Source organism: Thamnophis elegans, chromosome 1 (genome assembly GCF_009769535.1).
Source record: "Thamnophis elegans isolate rThaEle1 chromosome 1, rThaEle1.pri, whole genome shotgun sequence".
Classification (NCBI taxonomy): Eukaryota; Metazoa; Chordata; class Lepidosauria; order Squamata; family Colubridae; genus Thamnophis; species Thamnophis elegans.
The window spans coordinates 16,491,639-16,504,624 of record NC_045541.1 but is presented as its reverse complement, the minus strand read 5'-3'; the positions used below and the strand labels follow the sequence as shown (position 1 = coordinate 16,504,624).

Below are 12,986 nucleotides of genomic sequence, written 5' to 3'. Positions count from 1 at the left end.
TGTCCTTAATAAACATTAAGAGAAATAGGCCGTGCTTAATTCAATGTGCCCTCTTCCAGGGCAATTTATTCTAGGATGGCAATCTAAATGAATTAACCTTGCTGAAATATAATGCAGTAGCAAGTGAATAGAAATTAACATAGTGGACATATCACAATTGTTAGACTTTTTAAACCCTTTATTCTTCTGACAATGCAATTACCTGCAATTTATATTGCATCTGATGAGTGCAAAGGCTAAAGTTTGTCCAAATTCTATTACTCTCAGGGTGCACAAACCAGTGTCCGCTTTCTTCACAGATCTTATAAACTTTTTCTTTTGGAGAAAAATTAAGGAGAAAAAAGTTAATTATAAATTCTGTGTTCCAAAATAGTTAACATTTCAATAAATGCAACAGCAAAAGGCATTGAAATAATAAGACCCCCCCCTGAAAATAAGGCCAAGCGCTTATTTCAGGGGTCAAAAGAAATAAGACCCTGTCTTATTTTTGGGAAAACATGGTAGTTTTCAGACATTCGCTCTACACTCCACTGAGTCAGCAGTTCAGAGATTACATCAACCTGGGGTAAGCCCCAGCACTTGAATTCATTCAATGCAATCAGATGTTTTCTCCACTCATCCTTGCCTATTTTAATCTGCATTCCTCTTCCATCCCCTAAATCCACAAATTACTAAAATTACTGTTCTTTAATTCTGTAGCAATAAAATATGCATTTAAACAGGTTTAAATGTACATAATTAACTGATGGTTTATAATCAATGCAATTTCTTAAATGAAATAGAAGCTCTCCTTAATAGCAAAATAAGTTTCGTTAATTGTTTGAAATACCCTACTTAAATGTCTGACTTTGTAATCCAGCTCTGAATTTAGATGAAGTGAGACAACAAGCAACAAGTTGCATATCTATCTTTGGATACTTATTCTGCACATGTAAATTCCAAAATAATTCAAGAGATTTGGAACAGTTTGATTTTCCTAATTATTTGAGACATCTTTGATCAAATGTTCATCTGGAACATAAATCTGGTACTTTAAAATACAAAGAAGACAAGGCCTCAAATCCATAATATTGTTTTTTGCATTTACAACATATGACCTATCATACTGAGCACACTCTAGTAGCCAAGCGTGAAAACAATCCTAGAGTCTGATTAAATTCCTATCTTTGCTTCTTGTCTGCAACTATTCTTTCAAGAGCTTGACGAACATTTAATGGTATAATTTCTGTAGACCTGACATGTGACACATGATACCAAATGCATTCAAAGTAGTAAGAATCCTGTACTTGAAAGAGCTCGCTTTCAAATTATTTAAAGATTTGTCATGAAGTTGAATCTGCATAATTCTACCCAAATTCTCTGCACTCAGAAAATGTTTTTACTGGCTCTCTCTAGTAGACATACAGTACTGACGTCTTAATCCTTACCTGAAGGGTCAAAGTCCTGATAGTAGTCTGGACAGTTTTGTTCTACAGTTTGTCCTGCTGGAGTAGTTTCCCAGCATAACCAACCATCCCATGTTCTGTTGCAATGTGGACCTACAAAGTGAAGAGGCATCATTTGAAGCATTTTGTCTTAATTTACCAGGGCTGGGTACATTTTTTTTTTCTGTACACACACACAAAATCCTTTCCTTGCAAGGAAGCAAACCTTTGGATCCAATCCAAATGTCTTATGATTGACATATGCAGTATTTGCTTCCAAAGAGGCTTCCATACCAGCCTTGGTTGTATAACCCCTTCCTACTAAGAGAAAAAAATGCCATACATTATTCTTGCTTTGGGCTCTTACGTACAACTTGTTGTATGTTTACATCTTTCTAAGCTTTGCCCTTTTGAATTCTAAAACCATCATCTAAACCTTATCTATTAAAAATACCGTGTTTGAGCAAAAAAACAACAGAAAAGTTTAACAATGTTGTTCACCATCATGCTTTCTTACCCTGTAACTGTTACTCTACAATTTTGCAAGCATCCTGCCTGGAAACACAACTATTTTCCACTAAATTTTCCCAAACAAAATAAAGCAACCAGAGTAAGTGAAGCAGATCCATCTGACCCTCCCAATCTTTGAATTCTTCCTGGGCATCTGAAATCAAGTGTTTCACTTTCTGAACTTGTGCGGGCCTCTTAGCTGCAGGTATCACTAGGACATCTATCACTTTTATTGGAAACTCACACCCAAGTCTAATCCTGAGAGTGGGGAGGAAAGCTTCTAAATATTTTTGTCTGAAATCTGGCAGATTCTATCTGGTTACCAGAGATCGCATGAAAAACCAGCTGGGTGACATTGTTCCAGTCCCAAACTCTCAGCCTAACTCATTTCATGAGGTTGTTGTTATGGGGAAAATAGGAGGAGGAAGAAGTATTAGATGTGTTAGCTGCCTTGAGTTATTTATAAACATAGCATGAATAAATAAACACACACACAAACAAAGAAGCAAATAAATAAATACACATAGATACATACCTAACCAATTTTGTTGTATTTATTTAGTACAACGACAATAAAGGCTATACTATACTATTACTATTACTATTACTATACTATACATCCATCCATTCATCCATCCCATACATTTCTTCCAATTCTGTCAAAAAAGAGCCGAGGTGGCGCAGTGGTTAGGGTGCAGTACTGCAGGCCACTTCAGCTGACTGTTATCTGCAGTTCAGCGGTTCTAATCTCACCGGCTCAAGGTTAACTCAGCCTTCCATCCTTCCGAGGTGGGTGAAATGAGGACCCAGATTGTGGGGGCGATATGCTGACTCTGTAAACCGCTTAGAGAGGGCTGAAAGCCCTATGAAGTGATATATAAGTCTAACTGCTATTGTTATTGCTAAAAAAAAGGTAATAGGTATTTGTGGATCTCTAGCAGTGATCCATTGCATGGAAATCCCATTTCTAAATGAAGATTCATAATTTTACTCTGAGATTGGATGGCTTCTGAACTGGCCCAAGCAAATCAATTCTCCCTGCTTTCAAAACCACCAAACTGGGGTCAGAATGTTTCTTTTCTTCTTCTTCTTTTAATTCATTGCAGAAGAAATGCTGTACAGTACATTTCTTTTGCTTCTCCAGTGCCCTAGGGTTTATACGGATGGTATTTTTGAACTTTCTTCTGGGGAGGTGATAGAAAGAGCTGTGGCTGCCCATTGTTGTTGTGATTGCTTGCACACCTCTGCAATCTGCTTAAGGCCTCCCTTGCTGCCTGCCTTAAATAACAGCTGTTGTGAAATTAGTTTGTTTAGGATGTTTCTCTGGGAATTTAGGAAGTACGAGAAGGAATGCTACAAATGGTTGGTGCCATTAGTTTATCCTGACACACTTACCTCCATCTCTTGCCCATTTTGCAAAACAAAAAAACCTTAACACAAATCTCCTTATTTTTACTAAAAAGTCCTTCCCCCTATTTTTAAAAAGCTCTTTCTTTTGCTAAACCAATGAGAACAGTTTACAAATATTCAAGGTTTATTGTACATTAATAATAATTCTGCAGTGCAAAGTTGCTTTTTATTACAACACTGAATAAGATTTTCATTCAACTTACCTGTTTTTATAACAGATAAGTTACAATTATTTATCATTGCCTATCAAATCAATGTGTGCTTTTAACTACAGTACCTCAGCAGCAAAATATTTTTCAACAAACATCTCTATTCATTAATTTATCTGTAATGTACTTGATTCCTTTTCACAACCCAAAGCCAGAGTTGCATGCAAAAGATAAACAAACAAACCAAATAGTTGCACTTATTATCACATTCAAAATAAATAAACTTGAGATTCAATTAAATTAAACAGTGCTAAATAAGAATACCCTGGAGTGCCTTGCTGAAAAATTTATTGGAACATGTAAGAGTTCCAGGTGCTTTCTGTAAAGAACTTTAAAAGATCAGATCTGCTCCTTTAGATAGGGAAAAAAAACCCAGAATGGAAAGTTGTTATATGTTCAAGCATTAAATTATTTCCAAGGGGGATGCAAAAGCATAGTGTAAATAGGTAAAAAGCATTTTTAAATTATATTTGCATGAATTAACAATGGAATGCTTTAGTTTGGGAAAATAAGATCAAAACATATTGATATACATTGTTTACCTTCATATTCTTCAGTAGTTTGCATAATTTTCTGATAGCATTCAAACTGTGCTGTCATGATTTTATTGTTCGTTACACCTAGTATTGCTTGATGCTGGTTCTTAGCTTCCATTTCACTGGACCAATTTCCGTCTTTTTCATCTGGAACAGCTGTGACAAAAGCCTGGACAGATAATGAGAAAAAGTAGATTGTCACAGTTGCCCAAATAATTGCAAATGTTGTACAGAGTGTTAATTGAATTGGATGAATTAATGCAAACCATTTTGTAGTATGTAATAAGGTGCACACCAAGTAATTGGGCAGAAGAACATTAAACAGGTTCGCAATTTTTAATATGCATTATTTTGTGAATCTATTATCTTGATACTACCTGGAAAAAAATTCCTCTGAATGTTTTTGTAAAGTACAGTCCCAGTCTTTCCCTCTCCCCTCCCTCTCTTTCTCTCTCAACAAAAATATCTCCATGTCAAAAGGTGTTGAGCTTCAGGCACCTCACCCTAATTTTATAAATCACTCAAATCAGCTAAGATAAAGGCTTAGATTCCCCTCGCACATATGTGCTAGTCGTTCCCAACTCTAGGGGCCGGTGCTCATCTCTGTTTCAAAGCCGAAGAGCTAGTGCTTCCAAAGACATCTCCGTGGTCATGTGGCTGGCATGACTAAATGCTGATGGCACACAGAATGCTCTTACCTTCTCAGCAAAGTGGTTCCTATTTTTCTACTTGTATTTTTACATGCTTTCGAAGTGCTAGGTTGAGAGAATCTGGGACAAGTAATGGGAGCTGACTCCATTATGCGGCACAAGAGATTCGAACCGCCGAACTGCCAACCTTGCTGATCGACAAGCTCAGCATCTTAGCCACTGCGTCAAATCAGCTGTTAGCATTAGAGAGAGCTGAGAATGGAGCCTGTTTTCACAGTATTTCAAAAGCCTCTTTCTCCAAACTGTGCAATTTAGAGAAGGCAGCTTCTGAAAGATCATGAGAAAGGAAGCTGCTTGGAGATTGGCATGAAGTGGTCTCAGTAAGAAGGTCACACTTCGCATAGTCTGGATGCCTACCACCAAGACATTTACACTCCTTACCCGGAACTCTGTCCAATTATTGATCCACAAGACTGCTTAATGACTGCATCCAGGACTGCTGAAATCATTGAGTGAAATAGTCATGTGACATCTTGCTTAATGACCGCTTCACTGAACAACCAACACTCCAGTTCCAATTGTGGTTGTAAGTTGAGGACTACAGTACTTATATGATTGGTATGTACACTCTTTTGTAGGCTATTTAATAATTACAACCTTTTGTAATAAATTTGTTCTTTTAACTTCTGTTTTCCACTCGATCTGCAAATCATCCTGCTGACACCACTGCTGCTTTAAGATCCCCTGTGCACAAATATTCTGATATTGTTATTTTGCCATTCAGAGTGGTTTTCTGTTACCCCTGGAAAAACCTTACAAGTTTCAGAAAGGCAGAAATTAACAATGGGGATTGCTGCAATTAACTGGGGATTGCTGGAAGTAAAGAAAAGGTTCTCAATAGAGATGGAGATAGCATCCACTTATGGGTTAACCCTGTCCGTTCTCTGATTGGACTGAGTCTGATTATTAATTAATTAGCCACCTATATAACCCATTACCTCCCTTCGACCCATCAGATCGCACAGATTGGGCTTCCTCCCAGTTCCATCCGCCAGTCAGTGCCGACTGGCGACTACGCGGAGGAGAGCCTTCTCAGTAGCAGCTCCGACCCTTTGGAACGATCTCCCCGTGGAGATTCGTACCCTCACCACCGCCCAGACCTTCCGCGCAGCCCTTAAGATCTGGCTATCCCGTCAGGCCTGGGGATAAGATTTTCATCCGCCCCACCCGAATGCTGAATGAAAGTTGTGTTTTATTGTTTTATTTTATTCACATATTATTTCATGTTTTGTCTTGCACTCCTTCCCCACGAATTGTAAGCCGCCCTGAGTCCCCTCAGGGAAAAGGGTGGCCTATAAATGACAATAAAAATCTACAAAATCTACATCTCTGTGAGTGACTCCACCCAGCTTTCGACTCGGTCCATTCTGGACAGTCGTGTTATCCAGTGTTTCCAGTATTTGAACGAATCTCTCTTTATTGAAATTAATTTGACAGTGAGTAATTGCAGTAAGAAGAGTGGGCTGGAAACAGCCATCCTAAGTGGCCAAAGGAGCCTTGGGGCTATCGGAGAGGGGCTCATTGAGGCGATTCTACCAGCCTCGAGCCACAGGGGCTATTTTGGATTTGAAGCGTCTTAATAAATACTTGAAATACCGACGGTTTAAAATGCACTCCTTGCAGTCAATATTAGAAGGAGTATGACAAGGTGACATATACCTATCCGCCAGGACCACCGTTGTTTCCTCCATTTTTGGTATGATAACTGTCATTATCAATATAAGGCCTTACCCTTTGGCCTCTCGTCTGCCCCTCGGGCTTTCATTAAGTTGTTGGCCGCCCTTGCAGCTCATTTGAGGACAGTGCCCATCAGGATTATGTCTTATTTCCTGCAAAAGTGTTCTGTTGCATTTGTTTCCATCTTTTCTTCTGCCAGCCAAACAAACTGCTACTGGTTGTAAGGAAAAACCAAGGGAATTCAAATTCCACAGACTGTCCAGCATATGTGATCATATGATTGTGATTTTTACTGCTGGCTTCTGAAAAGCAAAGTCTATGGGGAAACTGGCAGAAAGTCAGAAGTCATGATTATGTGAGGTCCTCACTTAATTATCCACAGGATTCTTGCTTAACAATGGTAACTGGGGATTCCTGGAAGTGCTACTGCTAAATGGTCATGCTTTATAACCACAATGCTTAATGATGGAAATTTCTATCTCAATTGCCATTTTGAAATGAGGACTACCTTTTACTGGCAGAATTCAGAAATCATAAGCCATAGTATGATTTATTTGTTCTTAGCTAGGCATGAAATGTCAAAGTAGCCACTGTGATTTGTAACTCATATAATTAATGGCACAGTATGTCATGGAAATCCAGTCAACTGGGTATTATTTAATAAAACATGGTCAAAATATAGAATAGCATGATGCCTATAAAATGGGGCTGTTGGAATGCAAGACAAGCAAGTGGAAACATGCATGTCGTTGTCATCATCATCATCATCATCATCATCATCATCATCATCATCATCGCCACCTCCACCACCACCACCACCACCACAACAACAACAACAACAACATAATGTTGAGTCAAATGTCATGTAATATAATTGGGACCTTGGAATGATATTATTACATATGTGCTCTTAGGAACATCTCTAAGCACAATGTTTGTTAGTGTTAAAGGTATTGATGATCTATACTATGGCTCATTAAATTAGAATTCTACAGATATGCAAAGCCACAACCCTCACAATTCTCATCCAGAAGTCTTTGAGTGATATCCCATCTGGAAGGTACCAGGTTAAGAACAAAACAAATCAAATTATTGATTACTGTTAATTTTAATTTTAATTCTTTTTTAAAAAATGTGTCATTGTCAATTTTAATTGGGTTTGGGATATCCTGTTTAATTTCTTCTTAACTTTTGTATTATATGTTTCTTTTAATATTGTATGCCGACCTGAGTCCTTGGGAGAAGGGCGGCATATAAATCGAATAAACCTAAACCTAAGAAAGGGAAGTAGTTCTTCAAAATTGACTTCTTTCAAGCAGAAGTCTTCCTCAAGAAGCCAAAACTGAGACTATCCACACATAAGGACATGTGCTATACAACATAATTTGTGCTGTGTTTGATATTCTGTTCATAACCACTGGGTGCCATGGTGGCACAGTGGTTAGAATGCAATATTGTAGGCTAACTCACTGCTTCCTGCCAGGAGTTTGATCCTCCCAAGCTGAGGCCTCTATCCTTCTGAGGTCGATAAAATGAAAACCCAGATTGTTGGGGACAATATGCTGACTCTGTCAACCATTTAGAGAGGGCTATAAAAACTGTGAAGCAGTATATAAGTCTAAGTGCTATTGGTATTGCTATCTTGGATCTCTCCAGTTACCCCGTTAGATTTGTAGCTGAGGTGGTTGACCAAAGGTGGTCAACCTAGGAGCCAAGGTGGCGCAGTGGTTAAATGCAGCACTGCAGGCTACTGCTAGATCAGCAGGTCAGCGGTTCAAATCTCACCGGCTCAGGGTTGACTCAGCCTTCCATCCTTCCGAGGTGGGTAAAATGAGGACCCAGATTGTTGGGGGCAATATGCTGACTCTCTGTAAACCGCTTAGAGAGGCCTGAAAGGCCTATGAAGCGGTATATAAGTCTACTGCTATTGCTATTGCTATTGCTATAAAGGATCCATTACATTGAGCAAACGAATTATCCTGCAGAGATAATGTATATAACTGAATGTCGATACTTTGTATTTTACACATCTGTATTTTATTACTGTATTTTTCTTGCATCTATTTTATCCTGGAATTATCCCACATTTTATTTTTGTTTTATATTTGATTTCATCATAATAGCAATAGCACTTAGATTTATATACTGCTTCACAGTGCTTTACAGTCCTCTCAAGTGGTTTACAGAGTCAGCCTATTGTCCCCAACAATCTGAATCTGCATTTTACTGACCTCAGAAAGAGGGAAGGCTGAGTCAACCTTGAGCCTGGTGAGGATCAAAGCATTCTAAACACTGCACCACCACTAATCAATCAATAAACTATCTATCCAGTTACTTAGCTAACAACAAGCAAAATTGAAGAGCAATTTCCATTCATATTTAAACACTATTATATAAACATCTGCAAATGTGCATGTAGACTCACCAATGTCAGAGCTAAGAGAGGCAGCAGATGTACAGTCCAACTGGTTTCCATCACTAAATGTAGTTTTACAATTCAGCAAAAAACTGTAGGTGAAAAAAATGAGACAAAATATAAACATCTTAAAGTGTTATGGCTATGATCCTAAACACATTCACCGGCGAAATATCCCACTGAACGTCATCTGGCTTAGCCCTCAGTAGCAGGGGTGGGTTCCTGTACCGGTTGGTGCTGGTTCGCTTCATGCCCGCCTGCCGCACGATGCTCGCGCATGCGCAGTTGACTGTAAATTGTTCTGCGCATGTGCAGAATCATGACGACAATGGCACAAGAGACCAGGGAACCGATTCAATATTAGAAGGAGTATGACAAGGTGACATATGACAAGGGGCGTGGCCAGCCTGGGTTGCTGTCTGTTCTGTGATCCAGGCCAAATCACCACTCTCGGTTCAACTGAACCGGGACGAACCGGGAGCAACCCACCTCTGCTCAGTAGTCATCTATAAGATTACCATATGATTCAGCTTTCAGTGGGAGGGCTGAAGTTTGCACTTAACTTTCCCACTTCAGCCAGTGAAACTTAAAAGTATCTGATGTTGGCTGAGTTGTATCCTTGAGTGTTTATTAAACAGAATTAAAATAACAGTAGCAAACTGCAGAAGACACGTCATTTTTTTCTTAACCTTCAGGGAAAACAAATGAACTGAAAAAGATTGGCCAATTTGTCTGTGTTGTTTCCTTTTGTTTGGGAAGCTTGGGAAAAAATGGAAATAAGAAAGATGGGTCAATAAAGGGGAGGTCTCAATGCTCTTGTAATATGGCCTCTAAAATAATAATGTCAGAATATTCCAATATGGCAACTCAGCTCTAGTTTTGATCATTGTTTCTCACACTCCCACCAATGTTGGCTATGGGAATTTGCAAGAGCTTGTATCCACATTAAGCTTACTTCAATTACTGTAACCAGTAAAAAAGATGAAGGCACACATAGAAAGGGTAGGGGGGGAGTCAGAAGGGAACAGTTTTTGGAACTGCTACATAATGTATCCACTGGGAGAGTTTCTTTTTTTAAATTCATAATAAACAATATGAAATAAGAAAGCAGTTCAGGGAAATTCTATCAATAGATGTCTGGTTCCCTTCACAATTCTCTTAAAGCCTGGGAAACAAGAATAATCCAAACCCAAGACAACATATTGATTCATATTTTGTTAGCTAGTATTTTGTTCTACTTCCAACTATCTACCATAGAAGCAACTATTATAAGGACAGCTCTTTTATAGATGAAGAAATTTGCACTTAGGAATTGTTCTTCAGAGAAATAAATACTGTTCACATTCATTAATCCTATAGTTCAAAAACAATTAACACAATAATTAAATATAATTAACAATGAACAAAGGAAAAGCAGTGACTGTTTCTATCAATTAAGTGATTGTGACAATAGTCTCCATTTAATTGGATAAAAAGTTGTTATTCTCCACCACAAAAAATGATGATGTCCTCATTCATTCTTCTACTTTTTATTGCCTACAGTATTTCTTCTCATTCAAGTCTCCCATGCTTGTTTTTACAGTCTATATAATCCTTTCCTATTTATTCTTGCCCAGTATTCTACAATATTACCATTTCCCATATTCAGCCATTCATAATGAATATGATCCCCGGCAATGTTGATTTCCCCCATTCATTTGAACAGAATTCTCTCCTCTGCTACCTGTGGCTTTGATGTTTTCTGTTTAACAGCAGACTTGAAATGGCTTGATCTGACTCAGCACATTATACATTCTATCTTTTATGGTTAAAATTTTAAATGAATATAAAATTGCATGAAGGTAACCTTTGCCTGGTTTATTTTAGGTACTGGAAAAACTAATTTATTTATTTATTTTATTAAACAGATTTACATAGATGTCTCTGTACGAAAGGAACTTGGGTGGCAAAGATAAAAGATAAAAATACAAACAAATTATAACAACAACAGTGATGATAGAGCTGTTCTCCTGTGTTCCATTTATTTGTATCCCAGAACTATTTGCCTGATCCTTGAAAGGATACCAGTCAGGATAGAATGCTTAGTAAGGTTCATCAAGGCACTTCCTTCTTTCCTTTGATCACTCAAAAAAGGAAGAAATATTACCAACAACAATATAGTGCTTGTATTAGCACAATACTCACATTTTTATATGTCACATTGGTAATCGTAATACAAAAACATCCATGCACTGTGGAAAACTAAAATTACATATGTTTAGACCAGGGGTGTCAAACCAGAGGTGGTATTCAGCCAGTTCGGACTGGTTCATTCGAACCAGTTGTGGGAATCGTAGGTGGGGCGGCTCCCGCCCACCCACTCCGGATCTATGCTGTCCTATTCAGGCACGTTTTCAAGCTGTGCGCCTGCGTGCTAGCCGCTCACATGATCAAAGCGCATGCACGGAAGGCTGAGCGCATGCGTGGACTGGTGCACTCACATTTGAGAATTGGTAGGGAAAGTAAGTGAATATCACCCCTGTGTCAAACTCTTGTCATCGCGGTGGCATCATGTGACGTATTGCAATGTTTTCCCACTTCGCTAAATCAGGCATGCGTGTGGCAAGCATGGGATTCACCTGGCCTGTGGGACCCTCATTTCACAGCCCTAGTTTAGACTCAGGGAGTATTTTCTCATGTTTTCTCACCATTAATCTTCAAATTTCTTTTCTCCAACAGTCATGACCTGCATGAGATTTATGTCAATAAACAAACAGTGGACTCCCTGGATACTCTTACTGACATCATGCCAGAATAGAGATGAAGTAATTTTGGTATGGTTTGGTAAACATCCTATGCATGACTATTTAATCTTAATAGAATTTACTACCCAATAAATGTGCAACAATATTAATTTTATTGTCTGTGTAATGTCCTTAAACTATCAGAACACTCTGACCTTTTAATAAATGAATTTATATTACTCTAAAACCAATTACACACCTATTATATAATCACGACAAGAAGCTTGACTGATGCTTAGGGGCAAAAAGTTAATTGTAAACCAACTTGGGTATTTCTTTGATACAAATTGGCTTTTTTTTTTCAAAGTTAGCAAATTGCTATGGTTATTCAAAGCACTAGAAAACACTCCATAATCTCCATTCCATTTAAATGTACTTTGAAACCTTATAAATCTTCGGTTGAGTTTTGTTTTGCTTTGCTGATCTTTGTTGAGTACTCAGAAATACTGGCAGCTCACAACAATAAAACCAATAAATAAAACAAAATCATAGTAAAAACAGGGAAATAATAAAACAAAACCCCCTGCACTTTAATTATCCTCTTTAAGATGCCCACCACAAGCTCAGCTGTCCTTCAATAAAATCTGCCTATACTAGTGGTTCTCAACCTGTGGGTCAGGACCCCTTTGGGGGTTGAACGACCCTTTCACAGGGGTCACCTGACCATTGGAAAACACATATTTTTTTAAAAAATAATAATACGGAAAACATAAAATAATTTTATGGTTGGCGGGGGTCACCACAACATGAGAAACTGTATTAAAGGGTCGCGGCATTAGGGAAGGTTGAGACCCACTGGCCTATACAATCCTATCCCATCATTATTCACGATCCTGTTGAGATTTCTCCACTTCACTGAAGAACCTACTGTGCTTTTGTTGGCTGACTATCTGAAAATGCAATCTTAGATGTGCTCAAAATGGTTAAAATGCAAATAGCAGAACTCTGGAGAAACACACACACCCACTCAACTTTCTCTTCAGTTCTGACTCTGAAAGGTGGATATGAACTATGTGGGATATAATAGTATGATGCCCTGCTATCAATGGGTGATGATGTAAGATATCACCTATCCTATGGAAATCTCTTGTTTGTAAACACCATATTTTCAGAGTATAAGACGGACCTTTTTCCCTCAAAAAAAGAGGGTGAAAACTGGGTGTGTCTTATACACTGAATACAGCATTTTTGGCCTCCCGAAACCCCACCCCCTTTGCAAAAATGGCCTTACATAGACTTTAGGCTTCCAGAATGCTCCTGGGAGCTGTGGAGAGCAAAAATGGGGCATTTTTTGCTTGTTTTTGCCCCCAC

General features: G+C 38.4%; 1 protein-coding gene across 1 annotated transcript in view; it reads right to left on the bottom strand.

The window, feature by feature from the left end:
* CALCRL (calcitonin receptor like receptor) overlaps positions 1-12,986 on the bottom strand; it is an 85,159-nt gene that overhangs the window by 26,849 nt on the left and 45,324 nt on the right. The window contains exons 2-5 of the mRNA XM_032226029.1: positions 8,902-8,984; positions 4,096-4,258; positions 1,428-1,538; positions 203-315 (exon numbers count right to left, since the gene is read on the bottom strand). Coding sequence (XP_032081920.1) covers positions 203-315; positions 1,428-1,538; positions 4,096-4,258; positions 8,902-8,952 — 438 coding nt within the window. The 5' untranslated portion in view covers positions 8,953-8,984. The remainder of the gene's footprint in view (positions 1-202; positions 316-1,427; positions 1,539-4,095; positions 4,259-8,901; positions 8,985-12,986) is intronic.